The sequence below is a fragment of the Asterias amurensis genome, chromosome 16 (genome assembly GCF_032118995.1).
Source record: "Asterias amurensis chromosome 16, ASM3211899v1".
Classification (NCBI taxonomy): domain Eukaryota; kingdom Metazoa; phylum Echinodermata; class Asteroidea; order Forcipulatida; family Asteriidae; genus Asterias; species Asterias amurensis.
This window is the reverse complement of record NC_092663.1, coordinates 5,963,725-5,986,764: the sequence shown is the minus strand read 5'-3', so window position 1 is coordinate 5,986,764 and position 23,040 is coordinate 5,963,725. Positions and strand designations below refer to the sequence as shown.

Here is a 23,040-nt window from a genome sequence, read left to right as displayed (position 1 = left end):
CATCTGTATATCTGAAATGCGCGTACGAACGTTACGTGTACGAAGATGATAAATAGTCTGTTGGTGTGTTAAACAATATTGACTGCTTTAACTTGTGCTATGGTTAAACTACGACTCCCTCGGTGATCCCCGAAACGTTCCATTTTCAACGCTCCGGGGATCACCTCGGGAGTCGTAGTTTTAACCATAGCTCTCGAAGCAGACAATATTTGTATATGCACATTATTAGTTAAATTTTTACTGAGATGTGGCACCCAATAACCGTGAATTTAGTATGTAACTGGTTAACTCGTTAGACATGTTTTCAAAAACAGGCGATTATAAAGGTACCACATACCTTTGAACGCTGGCAGTAGTATAAATGTTGATTGGCCTTGTTCTTCTTGGAGATTTGATTCTTGCTTGACTTGATGCGTGGGTTGCGAATCCATCATTTTCCTTTTTTTGATCTCAGGCTGGCCTATCAACTCATTTACTACAACGTTACGGTTGTCCATGGCTGTCACTGCGGTCACGATTGAATAAAGCTACAAAGACAAAGTAACAATGTTCGAATTCATTACACTATTCCAAAAAAAGGCAGAGAGGGCGCATTATTACGCAGCGTTCCAGAAAAACTGGGATAAAAACCACTGATCTAACTGCGTGGTGTCTGTTTGAGATTGCTATGGCCAGAGATGCTGTCACCGACCGCAAAGCAGTTAGCTAGTTGCTTAACCAAAAATCGAGCTAATAAATTGTTTCAGGGTAGTTTTTAATCGTACAGAATAAAACAGAATAAAATCATTAGGTGTTCGGGCCAACAGCCCGAAACACCTCTTATTTTCAACTTGTTCATTTTAAAACTAAATAAAAACCTACTTTACTGCAGCAGTCCTTCACCATACTATAGGTAAATTTCAATTCGGTGAACCACTGAATTTGCCATAAAAATATGCACACCATTATTCCTTGTTTGTTTAAAATTCAGGCAAAAACAAGTTCGCAGAAAAAATATGTTCCCAGATTCAGCTCATGCTAGACAGGCTCTTTAGGCTGAACATCAATATCGGTGCCGCATCATCAGGCAATTACCATGCAGAAAAACCATGCTGCATATAATAATGGTGGCTTTTTGCGTAACGGAAGTTTTTAGTCAGGTGGCTTAGAGAAATTACTGTTACACGGCGGACAAAAGCACTATCTTTTGGCACAGGCCTTCTTAAAGTCACCTGGAAGTGGTATTTTGTCAAAATAAAGCTTTTGTCACTAAAATATGTGTTTTGATGAGTGGAATATGAATAAACAACTAACTAGGGTTTACATCAATTAGTTACCATGTTATTTACAAATTGGAAAAAAAGCCCGACCCGAGAGGGCGCTGTTCGTGACGTCAATCAAGGCGCGATGAATCGCATGCAGTGCCAACATAGCATAGTGACGCTTGGCGCAAGCTAAAAACATGCCCTCAAAGTTGAAACAATACCTGATTTTTTTCACGTTAGGCAAATGCTCCTTTAGGTTCGTTACGTCTTTCAGGTACCTTCTTCGACTTCCCCACTAGCTGGAAAAATTATTGGGATGGCGTCATGTTTTAGAAAAGAACTTTTCTCTTCATGTCAAAATGTGTTGTGTATTCCGGATTCTCGAAGCACGACGGCTCGAAGTGTTTGCCGCACAGCGCTGGAAAAGACGTCGGACCGGACAACTTGGCAAACTGATACCATCTTTAGTTGTTTTGCTGCATCCAGCAGCAATACACCTGGTTGACATTGCCGGAAAAATGCAAGAAAACAACTTTTTCAAACGTACAAACTCACGTCCAGGACTTGAATGTACTTGCACGTACGTGTGTTCGATGTTCGATCGAGGCAAAGTCTTCCTCGATTGACGTCACAAAAGGGGTAGGCAGAGTCACCCCCCACACAACTTTATTTAATTTGTTAAACATATAAATCGTCAAAAACAATTACTCAAACAATTATTTTATTGTTCAGGAACATATACTCTAATGTTTGAACGAAACAAAAAATCTATTTCCAGGTGCCTTTAAGGGTCTGTTAATTAATATTAGCCGAGGAGAACTCTAGAATTGTCTATATTTTTTATGTAAATCAAAACAAAAAAATTGAAAATGGCCGCCAACTTACTGGCATAATTTATCTCAACAAGTCGACTTAGATAAAATGATAAGTCATCCTACTGACATAATTTATCTCAACAAGTCGACTTAGATAAAATGATAAGTCGACTTAGATAAAATGATAAGTAAACTTACTGACATAATTTATTTCAACAAGTCGACTTAGATAAAATGATAAGTAAACCTACTGACATAATTTATCTCAACAAGTCGACTTAGATAAAATGATAAGTAAACCTACTGACATAATTTAACTCAACAAGTCGACTTAGATAAAATGATAAGTCGACTTACTAACATAATTTATCTCAACAAGTCGACTTAGATTAAATGATAAGTAAACTTACTGACATAATTTATCTCAACAAGTCGACTTAGATAAAATGATAAGTCGACTTACTGACATAACTTATCTCAACAAGTCGACTTACATAAAATGATTAGTCATCCTTCTGACATAATTTATCTCAACAAGTCGACTTAGATAAAATGATAAGTCGACTTACTGACATAACTTATCTCAACAAGTCGACTTACATAAAATGATAAGTCATCCTTCTGACATAATTTATCTCAACAAGTCGACTTAGATAAAATGATAAGTAAATTTACTGACTTAATTTATCTCAACAAGTCGACTTAGGGTATGTTCAGACAGCGTACTAACTTAGACCCGAACCGGTCTAACTTTTACGAGCAGCGGGGGGTGGTCGTAAAAATAAAAACCCCTTGCGTTCAGACAGCACAGAGTTAAACCCGATCCGGTTTATCTTCGGTTTTAAGAGGTCAAAGTAGACGCGACCCCGTTGCTCTAACATCCGGTTTTATTCATCAGATTCATGCACCGAGTTTGCCGAGATACTGAGTGCCCCATGCCCTGGATGATCATCAGGGCATAATTATTGGATACAAATGGCCAAATCGAACGCGGTAACAGTTTTACCGTTGGGATGATATGGGCACTTAAAACAAACATGAACACGACTCGAATTTTTTTTTTTTAAACAAACAAAATATTGATACAAACCGCCGAGAAAACTCACCAAAATATTGTCCATATTCCATGAAACAGAACACGTTTCATTTGTGCGTTTTGTTTTATACCACTGTTTCCGATTTAATAAATACTTTTAGTTTGTACTTCAATCGATTGGAAGCTGTGATCTCTCAAAAGCTGGTGCCGCGATTTTTATTCCGATTCGTTCATAAACACAACTATACACGTGCAAGTTACGTAAATACATGTACTTCGCAGTATTTTCCCAACTTCCCAACAACAACGTGGTGATATTGCTGGCGTAGGGAATTTTCCCTACACACAGCCTCGCGCCCACTGCAGTTCATTCTCCTAGATTGAAAGTACAGCACGCTAGTAACGGTGACGGCAATAGAAAGGCACATCCACGGGATCGGTGATGGATAACTATGGGATATCAGAGAGTGATCACTATGGGATGGCAGCGCTGTACATGTGAGAAGCATTAAAAAATATGCTTCTTCGCTGCGCTCGTAGTATACTAAAACAGTTTCAATTTATTATAGGACACTCAACAAAAAAAGCTTGGAAAATATAATTTTGTTTCAGAATTTAATAAATCATGGGCGTGGGCCTGTGTTAAACTGCATACACCGATCGAGAGGGTTTCGCCAACTCGGTAAGCGGCAAGAAAGTAATACTAAATACTCGGTGCTTTTCAGCATCAGAGGCAACAGAAACCGTATACAAGCACTCCGGGTCCCGGGCGTGTGCATTGAACCACACAATGGGTCGTCCGTTGTGAGTTAAAACCGGATGTCATTCTGTCCACACGCAGTGTTAAAAGATAAACCCGAACCGGTTTAGACTTAGACCGCCTCGCTGGACGGTTTAAGTTTTGGGGTTTAAACCCGATCCGGTCTAACTTTATTTGCGTTCACACGCACAAAAGTTGAACCCGAACCGGTCTAAGTGGACTTAGACCAACTTTAGTACGGCGTGTGAACGACCTCTTAGATAAAATGATAAGTCGACTTACTAACATAATTTATCTCACCAAGTCGACTTAGATAAAATGATAAGTAAACTTACTGACATAATTTATCTCAACAAGTCGACTTAGATAAAATGATAAGTCGACTTACTGACATAATTTATCTCAACAAGTCGACTTAGATAAAATGATAAGTAAACTTACTGACATAATTTATCTCAACAAGTCGACTTAGATAAAATGATAAGTAAACCTACTGACATAACTTATCTCAACAAGTCGACTTAGATAAAATGATAAGTCGACTTACTGACATAATTTATCTCAACAAGTCGACTTAGATAAAATGATAAGTAAACTTACTGACATAATTTATCTCAACAAGTCGACTTAGATAAAATGATAAGTCGACTTACTGATATAATTTATCTCAACAAGTAGACTTAGATAAAATGATAAGTAAACTAACTGATATAATTGATCTCACCAAGTCGACTTACAGAAACTAAGACGTTGACTTATACACAGCCTGAACACGCGTTGCAACGTGCGTGTATCAAATCTTGCACACAAGCACTATATGAGAGCACGTTATCCGCACCTAGTCCAACTCTGATTGTATAAGTCAACTCAGGCATCCTCTTCAATTTTATTTTATGTAACAAGCAAACTGATTAATTTATTGATTTTATTTAAAAAGGTTGTTAGCAAACTGCGTCCAACTAAAACTATATGATGTACGTGCAAAATATTGTTACCATGGCCTCGCGTTTTGACCCTATAGATAGCTACGTGAGAAGAATTAGATAATAAATTATGAATTCAATTCAAAAGGATCAAAGTTTGTTTTCGCCTTAATTCATCAAACTATAAGTCTTTACAAAAATAAAATAATATTCACAAGAAAATTTATGAATGGAAGGTAGCAGACAGCACACAATGGAACCGAGTTTGATAGTTACAATACAAAACGTGGACCATGAATCTATGCACAAATAAAATATATTCATAAGAATATCCAAACATAGATTTGTCTGGTGCATAAAATGATGTCCCAGCCTTGGGATTGTTTGTGTGTGTTTTGCTACTTTCCTCGCTCCCCAACCAAAATGACTATAGTACGTCTCTATTGAATAACAGTGGTATATTTTGACATGTATTGTTTTTTCTTCAGCGGAGTTGTGGGCCCATTTTCTCCAGTATTATTTTTATCACACACCTTTTTTGTCATGTTCTCTTTTATACCCAGTTCAGAGCACCCCCTATGGTTTGTTTGTGAACCGTGCTATGTCGCGTTTGAGGATGCCTTGCTTCCCACTCCCCCTTTCCGCGTATTATTAGGGCTCGGATATGAGTAATTTATTTCACCATTTAATGAATAGTGCAAAGTTGAAAAGGAATCTCCGGCGTCGGCGGACAGAATTCCCTGCAATTTTACAAGTTGAAGAAAAAAGTCTCTTTGACGGCATTCAGACTTCGTGCTGAACACCAAATATAACGAGCGAACATGGTTCTAAATTATTGTTCGTTCCAATATTTTGCTAGTATAATTTTGAAACGATGCTCGTTTCGAAACGTTCTTTCCAGGTGTCGAGCGGATTAAAGCACCGAACTCAAGCTGGTGCTTCTGCTCGAGTCCTGGTCGTGATACTTGTGTCCCTGAGCAAGACACTTGACTACTGGTTCCATGTGTAAATGGGTACATGTGAGGGCAGAAATGGTTCTTGTTATTGAATTAGGGAATAAAAGCGTATCTACTAGTTCTTTCACGGCCGTTTAAAACATGCAGGGTTGATTTGCCGTGTGATAAAGGCCCGAGCCGATTCTGGGCCTTTATCAAACGACAATTCGACCCTGCAAGGTTTTAAACGGCCGTGAAAAAACTAGTAGACACACCTTTATTCCCATTCAAAAATACCTTTTTGGTTAAAAGGCGAGTTACATGTACATGTACGACGTCCATACGAGTGTGTTGCATGCCTATTTCCGACAGTTTCCGGTTCCGTCCGTGCGCATGCGCGTATAGTCTTGGTGCAACACGCTGGTTTCCCTTTCACACACATGGTCAACTTTCACACAGCGCGGCCATGCCAACTCACCGACAGCGCCTGCATCGCCCGTAACAAGAAACGTCTCGCATCAAGACTAGCGCGGAATATCCGCTCACATCCGGTTGTAAACACTGGTCATTATCAAAGTTTTAAATACCCCACGACGCGCTCTACGCCAATAGGAATAATGAAACTGTCTATTTATGAATAGCCGATTAGCTGTACATGTACTCCCCAGTGAGCTGAGATGGTTGGTTTTAAGGAATGAAATAAGGCCCAGTGACCAGGGCCTGCAAGGGTGATAATGTTGGAAGGCGCGCTTTGAGACGCCATTCGTGTGAAAAGCGCATTTTTAAGTAGAAGTTTGCTTTGGTCCTATAACTTTTATTCGATTTTCTCCTAGTCCAAATCTCGAAATTTGCGTTGCACACTATGAGACCGCCGCTATTTAGAAAATGTAAAAATCTGAATTTCGGATATAGTATGGAAATATTGACTGCTATGAGGGGCACAGTTGAAATTATAGGCCCAAGGTGATGTCAAAACCATGACCATGCCCGAAGCGAGGCTGAGTGCATAGTAGTTGCGATAACGGGTTACGTTATCGCAACTAAGGGCATAGTCATGGTTTTGACACCACCGAGGGCCTATAATTTCAACTGTGCCCCGAATATTAAGCAGTCAATATTACTTTTATATACCAAATAGTATAGATTCTTCTAATCTGATTGGTTAAAAGATTTCATGAACTGGGCCTTGATTGTGAAATGTATAAAAGTGTAATAACTTACCAAAATCATGTCTTCGTGTTCGCATACACGGGTAAAATATATCGTAAGAGTTCCTGTTTTCGAGGTGTCCCTAAAATCGTGGCAAATCTTTTACCTCTCTGTGCGCGATGTAAACAGTCCCTAGATAAAAATTGTGTGGTTTTATCTGCCAAGCAAAGAGTCTCCTCTCCTTTGACCCAAACTTAGAAACACGTAAGGCTCCACTGGTCATTTGCACTTGTAAATGCAAAAAGTTTGGTATTTTAGGCATTTCTACAAGGTTCAAAAACATGTCATAATGTTGAGGCCATATAAAAATATTTGCCCACCGAAAGAGTTTCATCAAACACTATTTCAATTCACAATTCATGATGATCAAAATCATGTGACTGAATGTTTTGCTGAGCATTCTGGAAAAAAATACCGAGGCTTAAAGAAGCCATGTGCCTTATATCATTTTCTAATATTTTTTGAGATTTTTATTTATTAACCCTCATATCAATATTATTAATATTAAAATTTAAACATCAGCTTGTTGATTCAATTTTCACTGTTTATTTATACGCTTTATTATAAATATTAAGAGAAAAAAATATATAAAAAAAAATAAATAAAAATCAGATTTGGAAGCCAGTAATTATTCACACATTTTATTATTATTATTTTTTTTTTTTTGCAAGTTACCGCGGTAATTTTTAAAATTTCATAAAAAAAATATTTTGAATAAAATGAAGGCAACTGCTGGCTATAGAGTCATACACAGAGTCTCAAAGAACACTTGTAGTCACTGCAGATGTTTCTTCCATGTATGGCTTCACCGGGAAACCATACTTTCTTGTTTGCCGTGAAAACAGGAAAAACTAAAAACAAATGGGGCCAGTTGAAGTCATCGAAGATCGGTGTGTGGTGTGAACATTACAAAGTCCATCAAGTTTTAATATATGTTTGCATACTTCATATTAACAAATGAAGATAATTAGGGCATCGGTTGATATATGGCATCATTATTTTTTTCCCAATTCAAAGAAAAAGGCATAATAGCGTGAAAACTGGTAAGCGGAGGATACCAATCCAACACTGAACAAATCCAAGTACGAGAGATAAAAGATGCCGCCGACAGCAAAAGCACAAAGCAGCTGATAAAATACGCCGTAAAAGTCTTTGAAGACTATCTAAAGCTCATTAACAACCACATGAATCAACTTCTGTTGACGTAGATAAAAGTTGCGAGTTTGACATGAACACAAACAATTAAATTTCCCACACAAACATCTACGTTGAAAGGTCGTCTGCGAATAAAGGTCACAGCTATAGTTCATGTAGTTCGCGCCATGACACGACGAGCGTATACAACGCATCAAACACTTGCGCGACCTACATTATAAGTTATCACACAAGCGCGAGTGGAATACGGAAAAATATAGCGCTTCTGCGTCCCATATCCAACGAGGCCGAAGGCCGAGTTGGATATGGGACGCAGACGCACATCGTAAACGCACACGTATACGTTTTTACTGAATACCTAGTTTTAAAATACTGAACCTACACGACCTGAACATTCGTGCTTTTTGTGTGTGAGTTTGGAAGCCCCTTTACATCTTTTGACCTACGGTGTTGTCCTGTCCGATGCATCAAACATAATTTAAAGAGCAGGTCAAGTCCTGTAAAATTATAGAGCATTGTTAACACATGTAATGTTATTTACATAAATAAAGAAAATACGGGAACCCAGTCTTCTCACTTGGTGTATCTCAACGTAAGCATGAAATAACAAATCTGTGAAAATTTGAGCTCAATTGGTCGTCGAAGTTGCGAGATAGTGAAAGAAAACAAACATTGCCATATCTATAAGTCGACAAGGTCGAGTTACCAAAACTGAATGGCCTATCTGTTGGTGTGGACGAAAAAACGAAAATGACGAAAGCTAAAAAAATAAACGGCTTTATAGGGTCTATGTACTTTTTGGGGGACAAAAGAACCCAATGTCCGTAGATGTACATTAAACTTACACAGTTTGAAGAAGATAATGATAGTAGAAAGCTTCCCTGAAAGTATTACTTGCTAAAGTGCTGAAGTAAATGAGAAATTAGTAAAACAATGTCATCAAAATAATTGGCGTCTCACTGATCATGAGACGAACATTATTTTAGCATATAAAAACGTATTTTCATGACATTGTTTTACTCATTTCTCAACAATTTCTCTAATATTATTTTCAGGGAATAATCATCATCTTCAAACGATGTAAATGTGTGGACATTGTGTTTTGTGTTACAAAAAGTATCCAAATCCTTAAAGATGTGATGTAAGGGCCTACAATGAAAAAGTTCGTCCGGCAAAGTTGAAGATAAGGGCTAAGGATTACTGATTCCGGTATGTTTCAACTGAATGAATTTGAAGATGATTATATACGCTGTCCTGCTGGCTCTCTCGATTAGGAATCCGCGTAGAGCAGGACACGAAATGATCATATAACAATTTTGATGAACTTGGCGGGCGCAATCCAACGCAGATATCCGACAGAGGCAAAGTGTACTTCTTGAAGAAACTTGGAGGGTTAAATCTAACAAGTTTCCTCTGTCGGTGCCCAGTGGCCAAGTTTAAAATTACTACTCGCCATTCAAAAAATACAAATAAAAATTATACTAAAATTAAACTCTTGAAATAAATACTGTAGCCATTTAAGAAGAAGGAAATCACTAATCTATAAATTAAACTAACGTGTGGTACTGTAAGACATTCCATTAACCCCACCGCCACCCCAGCAACCGTTTTTACTATCACAATTTGGTAACTCCTGGGAGTACTATTTCCCAGGAATATGCACGGTCGTTTCACATACGATCAAACCCCAGCAAATGTGGTTAACAGGTCAGCCTATGCGGAAGTTACAAAAATTAATGTTATAATATTAGCGGACGGAAGTCCGTTCCAACAATGCCACGCGCATGATGTTGTTCACGGCGGCCGGCTGCAAATGTAGACCTACTTCCCACATGCGGCCTAAAATGGCTGCACATTCGTGTATTTTCGTATTGTTATACAAATATTTATATATTTACGGCGGAGAAGAAGTCTTGCAGTTCGGGAAAGACGTCGCTGACGGCTTTGTCAGTAGCCTTGATCAAGGCTGTTGACGTACTGTTCCCCGGCCCGGTTCGCTGCACACGCATGCAGTGCATACACAAATGTACATTACCATACATTGTACAGCGAGAACAGTATAGCGTAGTCGTGAGTACGGTCGTGTCTTTCTACTTTCAACCTCGCACACGTGGCTCAAACAACAGCCTTGATGGGATTGTAAAGCTTTATCGGAATTCCGATAAAAGGGTATTCATGATGTGGGCGTGTCATTCTAAACATTGGCCAATCACAGGCGCGATTGAGAATGACGTATTACTGCGAGCAATCATGCCACGTCCATGCATGCATGCGTGTGTGTGTGTGTGTGTACGCTGTACGCTAGCTGTATGGACATGTACTGTAATACGTGCTTTTTATAGCAGTGTCGAGAGCGTGGTGTGTGTATATTAGCTATAATTGTAAGGGGTCTGAATGCGCTGCCGGACGGGTGAGCCGGACAAGACTCGCCCGGTCGGTAATGGTGTTGAACAACTTCGAACAACTTCCGTTGTCTTGCGTTTCATTATAACACGAGGACTAGCATCATAATTACAACGTAGCTGATAGATTTGTCCCTGAATTTAAAGCTGCTGTACTATAAGTGTAACGTTGTAGTGTAGTACTAGTAGTATGGCAAGAGTTTGTTTATGAATGTGAACTTTACTTGTAGTTGTTGTTCAGCCACACGCCATCTTCTACCGTCTGGTATGTTTTCGACAACACATATTTTCGATCCTCAACTTTGATTTACCGCGAGAAACGTAATAAATAATATATGTCTACATTAAGACAAAATAAACAGCTGGGTTTCTTATCTCATCTGTTCTGTGTTTGTGCTTCAAGGGGATGGGGTGTGTTGTACTGTCATATGCCCAACACCTAAGAATTCTTACCAAGTAGCCATCTTGCCGGAAACCCATGACACCTGGATACTTTTTTAACCTTTCTCAAACACATTTCACATGTTCTAATTTTCTTCCTTCTATTTCTAAACCCATGATTGATGCATTAAACGCGGTTGTTATATTTTGTTGAAAGTTTCTGTAGTTGTGTTGCAAATTATACACCACTGATTTCCAGCGACTTACTGTTTTGTTTTACTAGTAGGGATTTCTCCCTCGCCCGCCGCCATTGCAACTACAACCACGGTTTGTTTACAATTACGTCGACGAGCACATGTGTGCGAGTGCTTGCAGAACGTTGTGATTGACATCGCATCGAGAGTTTATAGGTCAACCAACAACCAATGAGAACGGGTTGTTAGTAAACATTAGCATAATGAGCTCCGCCCTAAATTTTGGCAGATACAAAACCATCAAGGCGCTACTTAGGAGGTACCCATGTACCGTAAGTGTACCGTATACAGATGGTACATGTACATGTACAGTACGTATGTGTGTACATACGCTGTATACGTATTATATGCACTGTGTTATGTATGGGGGTGCACTGGTGGAATTCAGTGATGGGGACTGGGATTTTGCAGATCGCGGCTGGCTGTAGCGCCTTGATCAAGGCTACTTTGTCAGGAGAAGACGATTGTTTGAAGGCAGTGGACACTATTGGTAATTGTCAATGACTAGCCTTCACAGTGTATCTCAACATATGCATAAAATAACTAACCTGTGAAAATTTGAGCTCAATCGTTCATCGAAGTTGCGAGATTATGAAAGAAAAAACACCCTATTCACACGAAGTTGTGTGCGTTTAGATGGTTGATTTCGAGACCCCAAGTTCTAAATCCGAGGTCTCGAAATCAAATTCGTGGAAAATTACTTCTTTCTCGACAACTATGGCACTTCTGAGGGAGCCGTTTCTCACAATGTTTAATATCATCAACCTCTCCCAGTTACTCGTCACCAAGAAATTAATGATTTTGAATAATTACCAATAGTGTTCACTGCATTTAAAATGACACGCAGTATAACAATCAGATGGAATTTGTGGTACCGTTTAACGATTCTTTAACGGATTACGTGGCACTTGCCGGAAGTAATGGTGAGGGGTCAATCGTGGTCTACCAAAAGAGCGGCCACGTGGGAGCAAGTTGCTAATAGGAAATGCGAAAGGGAGCTCTTTATATTACTTTGCGAGAGCTTTTTATTTCTTTTGAGAACTGTAATTGAATGGACTTTTGTGTCTATACGTTTATTTCAATTGTCGTATGTTCATACTAGAGTTACTTCCCGGGAAATTCCCGGGAACTTTTAGTCGATCTGTTCACACTACAAAAAATACTACTGGGAACTTCCCGGTAAATATTTTTTCCCATGGAAAGAAACCCTGCTCAGGGGGCAGGGGATTCAACCCCGGGGTAAGGCCTAGTTATTTTCTGTATGGCATTTTGGAAGGATTGCATAAAAATGTCCAGATATTCGGGATAAGTTAATTAAAGGTTTTATACAAAAAATACCGCATGGTGAATTTTGCACAATCTGAAAATGCAATAGAAATAAAAAGAAGCATTCTTCCCTTCCAACATCAACAGTCGTGTTTTCCCATTGTGTAAAGAAAGGATACTGAATAGGCTTAAACCCTAGTGGCAACCATTTGTTTAATGGCTTAAAATACTTTTAAATGTATGTTTCGTCTAAAACATTTTTTGCAGGAGAACAATAGTTCATTTTATAGACATTCCGGCCTTTAAAAAAACTAGTATCCTCACCGACCTTTTTTCTCTCTCAAGGTTTTCAGTTTTTCGTTGGGCAGAGGTCCGTTCATATCCGGCACCACGCAGGCAGTCAGCCAATTTTGAGAAAACTTTCCCAATTCTTGTATGCCCATCTATCTGGCCCAAAATTGAACTATAGTTTCAAAAGACATTAACGGTTATAGGTGGTAGACAACAATGTCGATCGAAGAACTCAAATCTGACTCTGGACAACAAGAAATACCACACACGTGGCGTGTGTACGAGAAGGAAGCATGTTCACGCCAACTATTTATTCTATTCCTATTCCATTCACCTGGTCAATTTCTTTTAGTCATAATTTTATTTGTAAATCTCACTTATAATTTCGTATCTAAATGTAAACACTTTCAGAAGGAGAAAACAAAAAAGGGCTCATTGTACAGCGCGAATTATTTGGCGCGCTATTTTTGACGTCTGTGACAAACGTCTCAACACAGTGGAAGCAAAAGGTGGGGTAAGTTAAACCCGCTTTCGTTCTCACTAGCTGCTTTTCCCGGGGAAAAAAACGCTTTTCCCCGGGGTTAACTCATTAACATTAACCCCGAGTAGGGTTAACTATATTTCCCGGGAAAGCTATATTTCATGGGATTTTTTTGTAGTGTCAGATCGACGAAACGTTTTCATTTCCCAGGAAATACCTATAGTGTGATAACGGTTTAAAAGTTATACAAAATGGTAAACTTTCAAGAAGTCTAAAATAAAAGTAAATGTCAAATGTCAAAAGCAAACATTAGTAAGTTATATCAAACCAAAGAGCAAGCCTATGCCCATAATCATCTGACTATAAGTATTTCATTAAACCAAAACTAACCAAAATTCATAAAATCAAATCTTGAAATACAACTCTTTGCCTCTCGTCACGCTCAAATCGAAAAGTTGTTTCTAATAGCCAACAGGTGGAAGCACACAAATCAACCACTCAATAAAACAGACTCAGTAAAAGTATCAGTCCCGATGCTACAGGACACGGTGTTCATGGCATCAGCAACAACAAAATCCCTGTTCGCATTGGACTGAATTTGGGTAAACTAACCGAGCCAATGGGTAACTTGCCCATTTTAAGTTCAATGCGAACAGCCCAGGAAGTTTTCCTCCCAGGTAACTTACCCAACCCGTATGGGTAGTTTAACCATGGTTTAACCGAGCCAGAAAGTCCAATGCGGACGCAGCGACTCGGTTAAATCTCCCATCTGTTCGTAACCCGAAGAAGCTGACATGTTTTCTCATGGAAGAATAAGATTTTCGTGATAAGACGATGTGACCTATGTTACATTCAAACCGCCCTCTATTGGCAAAACACTATATACGTCATGTTTCGCCGGGCACCGAGTTGCGTAGTCATAGTAAGATTGCTTACACTTTCTAGCTGGCTGCCAAAACACAAAGGTTTTGCCCGGCGGTATGCGCGCGAATCATGTTATGGTTTTCGTGTGACGTCAGAGGTCACATCGTCTATACGCAGTGGGCCAGCTCGACTAGTTTTCCCACGGTCTCGGCAAGTTTACCCGAGTCAAATAAATCCAAGTGCAGACGGTGGGAAAGTTAATCCGTCGGAATGTTACCCAGCGTCATGGTTAAGTTACCCAAAATATTAATCCAGTGCGAACACGGCTTTATATTGTACAAGGCTTGTATAAATCTGCATACAAAGTTAATAGTTGAAAAATGTTGATGTTTAAATCAGTTTCTTTACTTACCAACACAGTTGAAGTCTGTTCACATGAACTTCTCAATTAAAACTTTAAAACACATTGGCACTCTGCTATAGCCAGAACATCAATGTGTTAATATTATTAAATTGAAAGAACCTATAACCTTGTCTTTGTTTAAAGGCAGTGCAAAGACCAGTCTTTTCACTTGGTGTATCTCAACATATACATAAAATAACAGACCTGTGAAAATTTGAGCTCAATCGGTCATCGAAGTTGCGAGATAATAATGAAAGAAAAAACACCCTTGTCACACGAAGTTGTGTGCTTTTAGACGGTTTATTTCGAGACCTCAAATTCTAAACTTGAGGTCTCGAAATCAAATTCGTTGAAAAATACTTCTTTCTCAATAATCTATGTCACTTCAGAGGGAGCCGTTTCTCACAATGTTTTATACCATCAACCTCTCCCCATTACTCATTACCGAGTAAGGTTTTATGCTAATAATTATTTGAGTAATTACCAATAGTGTCCGCTGCCTTTAAAATAATACAAAGTGGGAATATTCAATTGAAAAATAAATTACTATTATGCCTAGTACACTAAAACCTAAATCGGGCCAGCGGGTCACGAGTTCAACATTTGAGCCCTGTTGTGATAATGTAACACAGCATTGATAGGTTTTACATTCGAGGCAATCACTACTTTTATTAGAAACCCTCGGGGAAAAAAACACTCACCCAGTGTTGTGGTAAACGTTGTAAACATAATCCGCAGTGTGAAATTTAAAGTGGGATGCTTTGAGCTACGGGATGTTGCCAATACTGGTTGCAACGGTTATGGTTTTCCCCGTCGGCCTCTAACGTACCAGCCGCAACAGACTACGACACACACTGTGCCTTCATTTGCAAAAAGCATGAGGTGTAGATACATGTACATGCATTACATGGGTAGGTGTGGAACAGCGGGGAGCCCCAAACCTCCATTATTTGCGTATGTATGAATGTGCCATGGCCTTGAACTTCAGTCATAGCCTATAGGACTCGATTCAAGTTCCTTTCTTGTGCGAGATGTCCCTATATATATCCGCACTCCAAATAATATTTGTAGATATTGTAATGTATTCACCGCGGTAACTCGTTGGGTACCTCGGTATTTGAGCACAGAGACCCGAGGAGGAGGGGAACTCGACGTTTGGGGCATTGTGACCCAAGGCGTCTAGATCAGTTCACGCGCAAACACCACACAGGGCTGAGACTACAATATTAGTTTACACTTCACACTGATTACTGGACAGGTTTATTTAATAATTACTGGCAGATTATGTGAAAGAGGTCGGTTAATTGGTAATCGTAACTTTTATCGGTTAATTGGTAATCGTTACTTATATCGGATGCCAACTCACCCAAGGCCTGCGGTACGTCCACACAGCAATAAATATCAGCTAGGGCTCTGACTTCGACAATACACACTCGAAGAGAGTCGAGAGAGGGAAGAGAACAGCGATTGCGTGCGACTCGATTTTATATCCGCGCCGCGGGTACGTGGCAGGGTCCGGTATCACCCACAATCATGCACGTGACCAAAAAGGAGGAATTCTTCCTCTTTCGAAGTTATCCGAAATGTTCCGAACGTGTTGTCGTTAACATTCGGACAGTATCGTTGATGTTCGGTACGGACTCGTAATGTCAGTCCTGTCGGCCGTAGATCCAGGAGTTTTTATGCCAGTTATTGCCAATGTAGGCAGGCGTTGTGCCTAAATAAAGCGTTTGCAAAGCGATGCGACAAGTTCAAAATATATAAACCTGGGAATTCGCTCCGGGATCTGGTAAGTTTTTGTCCTTTTTCTTCAAAAATATTTTGTCAAAGGTGTTTTGACTTGTGAGTGTTCATTAGACATTGATTGAGGATTAAGTTTCATGATTTTTAAAAGTGGTAAAAATGGGGCAAAATCTGGTGACTAGCTGTCGAAATTATACGTGTTGAACCAGATTGTAATTAATTGACGATCAAAATAATCTGGTAACCCTCCGGCCTGGCGGCCGTTGGGAGGAGGGTTACGTTATCGCAACTAGTAGTACGTGCAGACATTGTTTCCCTGGAGATGACCCCCGACCCTGACAAGTTGCGTCATGCTCTATTTTAACCGTGGGTGATACCTGACCTAAGATTTTTAACAAGAGATGTCAAGGAATATTTGGTCAGGGAACCAGACTAATTGAAAAGGAGCCTATTTTAGGGGTTCCGTGGTCCCCATCTCCGGACCGCATGAAATTTGACGCAGAAGGGTTTTCAATGGTACTGAATCCGAATTTGGTTGTTGCTAAGCTCTAAAACTGCACAGTTCGTGAACAGACCAATTTTTGGGTCATGTTAGGTCAAAACAGTATTTTTTGACAACGTCTGTATACACTGGGACTATTTACCAATCGTTCACGGCAATGCAAGAACCTTTTCCAAGTGTTTAATCTGAACGAAGTAAATTTTCCCCTTTTCTGTCGGATTACATGCAAAGGCCTACAACAAAAACCCATGATTTTTATTAATTGAACATCAAGTACAATGCCATTTGTTTTTCGTTGCTACGACGTGCGCTACAACGAACGAAAGTATTACATAAACAGATTCAACGTTACGGTCTTATGTTGTAAAGATATTTTTTTTGTTCAAGTTCTAGGCCAACATACGATGTTTTAACAGCCTAAATTGGGTTGATAATTTGTTTGTCGTTGGTGATGATTTCTGGCGTCATAAGCCATAACATAATGCTGGCAATCACGTCATGATTGCAAGCATTATGTTATATCGTAGTCATCACGGACGTATAAGACTATAATTTGCTCGTCCATCCAATGATTTATGCCGTCAACATTTACTGCGTCAACTGTAGCCCCAGCACCCCACTTGTGTGGCCAAGGCTAGCTGAATCCTTAGCTGATTCAGCTAGCCTTGGCCACACAAGTGGGGCTACGTCAACGGCAGACCTCACAACACGTAAGCATTTTATTAATTTAATGTAGGGCGTATGCATGTTATAAACGTAGGCCTACTTCACTTGTTTTATTGTTCACTATTTTTCACATCTGCAAAAAGTAACAAAACTTGTTTTATGGCTTCAGCACCGTAGCACTAGCAGTCATGGCAGTGGCACCTAGCACTGCGTTCAGGTTTTGTGCCGTGCCTACAATTTGTTTATCTTTTGAACTACACATTAATAACTTTACCCAAAAAAAATCTGGTACCCCTGTAGCTGTTTCTACTCTATTGGTTACAGCTGTTGTGCCAAGTACAGTACAATACTAAGTGAGTAAGTTTAGTTTAGTTCCAGAGAGCCAAAAGCTTGTGTTGTCTGATATTTAAAGCCGAACATGCTAAAGCCTGCCTAGACATTATCAGGTATAACTATTTCTGCAAAATTCTTTACTCAGTTCTTGCATGTTAACTATATAACACAAGAAATAGCTAATGTGCTGTCACTTAACTGCTGAATCAAATAAACATTCAACTATTTGTTTGATGTTTGTATGTAGTGTTGCTGGAGGGAACAACAAAACAGCAGCTCAGTGTAAGGATCGATACAGAAATTTGGTCCAAGCAAGTAAGTACATCCTGGCTGCCAATTATACCAATATCATTGAAGACAAAATGCACCCATGTATACAAAACATTTATTTCCCTATTGCAAAAATGTACAGAACAACTAGGTCTAATAAAAATATTTATCTTCAAGTACGCCCTAATTCTCCAATCAGATTCGCAGAATGGAGTGGTGATAAAAACCTATATTGCATGGCTAATATAGCTTGGCTAACCTGCGTCTTTTGTGTTCTATGTCACGCGCCAAATTTGCTGCAAGATAAATATGTTATCCCACGCGCAATCTTGGGAATACGTAAATATAGCGCATCTGTGTCGCATATCCTTCGATGGGTATGGGACGCAGACTGCGCTACCTTTTTTCCTTATTCCACTAGCGGTTGTGTGATAACTTATGGAGTCTCTATCTTCTTCCAGTACACGCTAATCCACCAATTCGATGCTCAAACTGGAGGGTGGTGCTAAAATCTAAACACTACCTTCAGTGTTTTTATTGCACAGTGCGTATTGTGAGTGTCAATGCCTCACGCTGCGTATACGGACAGTGCAAAAATTACATTCTAAACTTTGTGAGCGTGCATGCTGTTTGTCGCGGAATATTGTTCTGAAATTTAAAACTCTGCGCGATTCATGTGAGCCTGGAAGACTTTTTCGTTATAACACGTGTGCTCGTGGAATACGAACAAATATAGCACAGCTGCGCCCCATATGGGATGCACATACATACATTTACATAACACATACATACATTTACAGAACACATTGTGTAATATTAGTAAGGAAAACTGGAGAGGTTGATTATCAACTGGCAACTTTAATGAAGCACAACAGTTTAATCAGCAAGAAATATGGCTGGCAAAATAGTTACAGCAAAAATTATTCATAAATAAAAGTAGCCTTCATTTTTAATCTCAAAGTGAATGCATATTCTTTTCGTAGAAAAAACAAACACATAAAAAAATGATACATGGTACCTTTAACTTTAGAATTTTTTATACAGAATAAAGCTTTGTAACTAACTGCTCATTGTCACATTAGTCAAAAATTATCCCCCTTCTTTTTTTCAGTCACAAAACGGAAATGGCAAATTCGGGCCACAGGAGGTGGACCAAACCCTCCTCCTTTGAGCCAGCCCCAGCTACTCATTGAGAGTACACTGTCTCAAGTGAAGCTGGAAGGGATCGACTCGCCAGTTGACACCTTCAGTGGTAAGCGATGAAAGATTTCACCTCCTTCTTTTTAATGTTTTTATTGAAAATCCATGGCTTTCCAGACAGTTGAGGGCGTTAATGGTCTAACGCCAGCTATTCTTTAGCTCGTTCATGTGCATCATTGTGTGTGTGTGGGTGGGGGGGGGGAGGGCTCATGCCGGGTGCTCCCCTCCCTCCATTTGTGTACTTATAATAACACCAAATAATTTTTTGTCTAATTTTTCATCAGATTCCTTTGGCAACTCCAGCACTGCTGACAACCCAGGTAATAACATTACCAAAAAAAATGTGTTCAAGTTCACCTGTACCTGTTGTCTTTATGTACATAATAGTGAACACATTATCTACAACTATCAACTTATCTGCAAAGCAAAATGTGAGAAACTTCAAGTGTTCTTTAGGATACTTAAAAGAAATGTTTGCCCATAATAAGATAAATCTTGAAGGCCTTGTTTTCACTTTCAGAACTTCCAGTCCAAGCGGACCAACCAAAGGTATCGGCATGCGAGGTTGTAAATCTAGACCCAGGTAGGCCTATATGATGTTTTAAAACAGCAGATACAGGTTATCATCTTCATGCAAATGTGTATCCTCGATTCTGAGTAGTCGTCAATCCATGGCAAAAAACAATGATATTATCCTGGATTGCACAGCCATATCGCACTCAACATGTTGCGTAATTCCACGACCACAAGTCACACCCCTCTTCTTTTTTTAAAGTAGAGATACAACACAGTTTTTATTCAATATGCTGTAAACATCTTCAGGAAAAACATGTAAATTGAACATGTGTGATATACTACACATTCTTTGAATACAAGTTGAAGTTCTTCTAATATTTTGTTGTTGTTGATTGTTTTCAGTTTACAGCATGCCGATCACCATTGCTGATGATGGTGAGTAACTAAAAGTTTACAAATTGCTATTGGTTGGTAGAAATTATCACATGGTTGATTTTGAAAGGTTGATTTTAAGAACAATTTTGGCTGTGTACGTGAAGGTATTATAAAGGTCTCACCATGGTAGCTCATGGCCTTTTCTGATCAAACAAATCTCAGAGGTGACGCATGGTTGATATCCCTCAGGCGTGGAACCATACATGTTTTTCAAGCCTGGTCCATTCGTTGGCAGTCCATTATATTGATTTATAACTTGTTTACAGTAATTTGCATATAGTAACATTAACAATATGAGTTTTTTTCTATTTCTAGTTGTGTCTATGCCGATCAACTTGCCAGTCAATGTCATGAATTTTGGTGAGTCAGTTAACATGCTTCTGTTCTACTGCAAACCAAAACAAAATATACTTTTCCCATTTCTTAAACTTTTCAGAAAATGTATCACATATTCAAAATGCCCCTCTTGGCAAGATCTAAGATGGATGTACTGATGGATTTTATATTGTCTGTGGCAAACTGCCATAATACGTTGAATGTTACACATATTGATGTTGGATTATATTTATTTGTCAGGGACATCTGGTCAAGGATTGCTAATGCAAGATACCTCGTCCAATATCAGACCACCTAAACGGAAGTGTGCCAGTGGTATCACTGAGGCTGAATACCTGGAAAGAAAGTTGGCCCTCATCGAGAAGGAACAGGGTGTTAGGATGAGAGCATTACTGGCTCAAGCCAGGTATTACGAGCTGAAGGCAAAAGTCCTTGAGAAGCAGCTGCCATAATCCTTGACTTAAGCCTGAGGCCTATTTAGCTATGTGAATGTATGCAAATGTAACATTGCTGGAGGTTGGATTAGCCCTGGCGGCCTTACATTTTCGTTTTGTACTACAGTGATGTCCTGGATATCAGGGTCCGTTTCTGGGGCGTAAATGTTCAAAGCTTCATAACTCAATCTTACCTGCAATAAGCCACTAAATTCAACAGATTCACATTCCATGGCGGCATATATCTTTTCTGCGGTGGGTTTTGGTCGTCATAATTTCTTCACAAATCCGTCATTTTTGCGACATATTGCAGCTCCCAACGTTTAAAATCTCCCGTTTTGATCGTATTCTCGTACGCATGGCAGCAGACAACACTGTAAGAGTACGATCAAAACAGGATGCTTATTATGTTGGGAGCTGCATTATTTCACGAAAAGTACGGAATTGTGAGGAATATATAACGACCAAAACCCACAGCAGAAAAATGCATGCCGCCATGGAATGTGAATCTGTTGAAATTAGTGGCTCATTGCAGGTAAGATTTGAGTTACGAAGCTTTGAAAAATGTTCCGCCCCAGAAACGGCCTTAATAGCTAGGACTCTGTATCTGTGTACAGCACAGAGGAAGAGTCCTATAACGGGCTAAGGTTGAACTGTCTATATTCGTTCCCTAAAGTATTGTATGCTGGAAACTAGTTCCTTCAGCAACTATCCAACCTCAAACCATGTTATTTTTGTGTACCGTCACATAGCTAGGTGGGTCTAAAGCCAGTATGGTCTCATCCTAACCGTGCAATTTCAAGGCAAACATGTGTTGATTATTGTATTCTACTTTTAAAACATCTTTCCAACCATATGCATTTTATAGTCTAGTCAATCTATGGCTTGACCTAGACAAAATTGCAACAGAAATGATTTTTTTTGCAAGTGTCTCCTGAAACCCTCTAAAACAACATATCCAAAGAGTAGAAAAAAAGTAAGCAGGGGAAATATGCATAATTTGCATATTATTAAAAATTACCGTTTTCCCCCTAAAATATGTATGCACACCTTATACAAAGTAGAAGTTTTATTTTTTCACATAATTTGTTTTCTTGGGAATGGTCACTGCATTGTTAACTTGCAATAAGACGGTTTTGGCGGGAAAATTGCGGCCTTCTTGGAAAAGGCCGTCATCTTGGATTTGTTCTTGCTCATAGATTTTAGTGACCATTTCCATGACAAAAAATCTTGCTACAAAAATAAAAGTTCTGTTTTGTATACGGTGTGCATTTAAGGGGACCCGGTTATTTTTCGTTTCTGCAAATTATGCATATTTCCCCTGCTTACTTTTTTTCTACTTTTTGGATATGTTGTTTTAAGGCAGTTGCTAATTACTCAAAATAATTATTAGCATACAATATTTCTTGGTGGCGAGTAATGGGGAGAGGTTGATGGTATGAAACATTGTGAGAAACAGCTCCCTCTGAAGTGACACAGTTTTCGAGAAAGAAGTAATTTTCTACAAGTTTGATTTCGAGACCTCAGATTTAGAATTTGAGGTCTCGAAATCAAGCATCTGAAAGCACACAACTTAGTGAGACAAGGGTGTTTTTTTTCTTTCATTAATACCTCGCAACTTCAACGACCGATTGAGCTCAAATTTTCACAGGTATGTTATTTAATGCATAAGTTGAGATACACCAACTGTGAAAACTAGTCTTTGACAATTACCAATAGTGTCCAGTGTCTCAATACACTTGCATAAAAAAATCATTTCTGTTGCAATTTTGTCTAGGTCAAGCCATATTTTGGCTGAGATAAACGCTTTTTATAGACCAACTTGTCCGATCCAAGGCAGTATTCATTTAAACATGCTTCTAAACACTTTCTTGCTATCGGTTTGAAAATAACATGGTTAAATAGTTAATGTTTACGTTTAGAAATCAACACCAAATGGTTATCTGCTAAACATACTGTAGCAAGATTATGTTAACTGCTTAACAAAGCTTTGGGATTGAAGTGTGTATAGTATATTGAAAGAGCTTTTAATTTCATCACTGTGCATTTAGTTGTCTGCGATGTCTGGAGATGGATGTAGCTAGTCGATCTCTCATTGCCTGCCCAAGTGCTGTGTCAGTCCCTGCTCCTCTGTAATCCAGACGCAGAATACCCTCTGGGTCATCCCTCTCATTGTTAGCCTCCTC

At 39.2% G+C, this 23,040-nt stretch overlaps 2 protein-coding genes across 4 annotated transcripts in view; one reads left to right on the top strand and one right to left on the bottom strand.

Moving 5' to 3' along the window:
* Positions 1 to 16,176, bottom strand: part of LOC139948980 (uncharacterized) — a 24,041-nt gene extending 7,865 nt beyond the window's left edge. The window contains exons 1-2 of one of the 3 annotated variants that reach the window (XM_071947365.1): positions 15,786 to 16,176; positions 338 to 527 (exon numbers count right to left, since the gene is read on the bottom strand). In XM_071947365.1, coding sequence (XP_071803466.1) covers positions 338 to 497 — 160 coding nt within the window. In that variant the 5' untranslated portion in view covers positions 498 to 527; positions 15,786 to 16,176. Of the gene's footprint in view, positions 1 to 337; positions 528 to 3,165; positions 3,328 to 13,838; positions 14,599 to 15,785 lie in introns of those variants that run through there. The other 2 variants (XM_071947366.1, XM_071947364.1) reach the window with 2 other exon arrangements.
* Positions 15,774 to 23,040, top strand: LOC139949189 (uncharacterized). Its single transcript, XM_071947585.1, has 10 exons — positions 15,774 to 15,797; positions 16,147 to 16,208; positions 17,911 to 17,978; positions 19,045 to 19,185; positions 19,418 to 19,453; positions 19,654 to 19,716; positions 20,052 to 20,084; positions 20,400 to 20,444; positions 20,661 to 20,826; positions 22,906 to 23,040. Exons 1-10 carry the CDS (start codon positions 15,774 to 15,776, stop codon positions 22,988 to 22,990), a joined length of 723 nt encoding a protein of 240 aa, XP_071803686.1. The 3' UTR covers positions 22,991 to 23,040.

Excerpts from the sequence above, each read along its gene's own strand:
- LOC139949189 (XM_071947585.1), top strand. The coding sequence starts at position 15,774 with ATGCCAACTCACCCAAGGCCTGCG. Across the intron at positions 17,979-19,044 it reads CAGAAATTTGGTCCAAGCAA|TCACAAAACGGAAATGGCAA; the intron begins GTAAGTACATCC and ends TCTTTTTTTCAG. Across the intron at positions 19,454-19,653 it reads CAGCACTGCTGACAACCCAG|AACTTCCAGTCCAAGCGGAC; the intron begins GTAATAACATTA and ends TTTCACTTTCAG.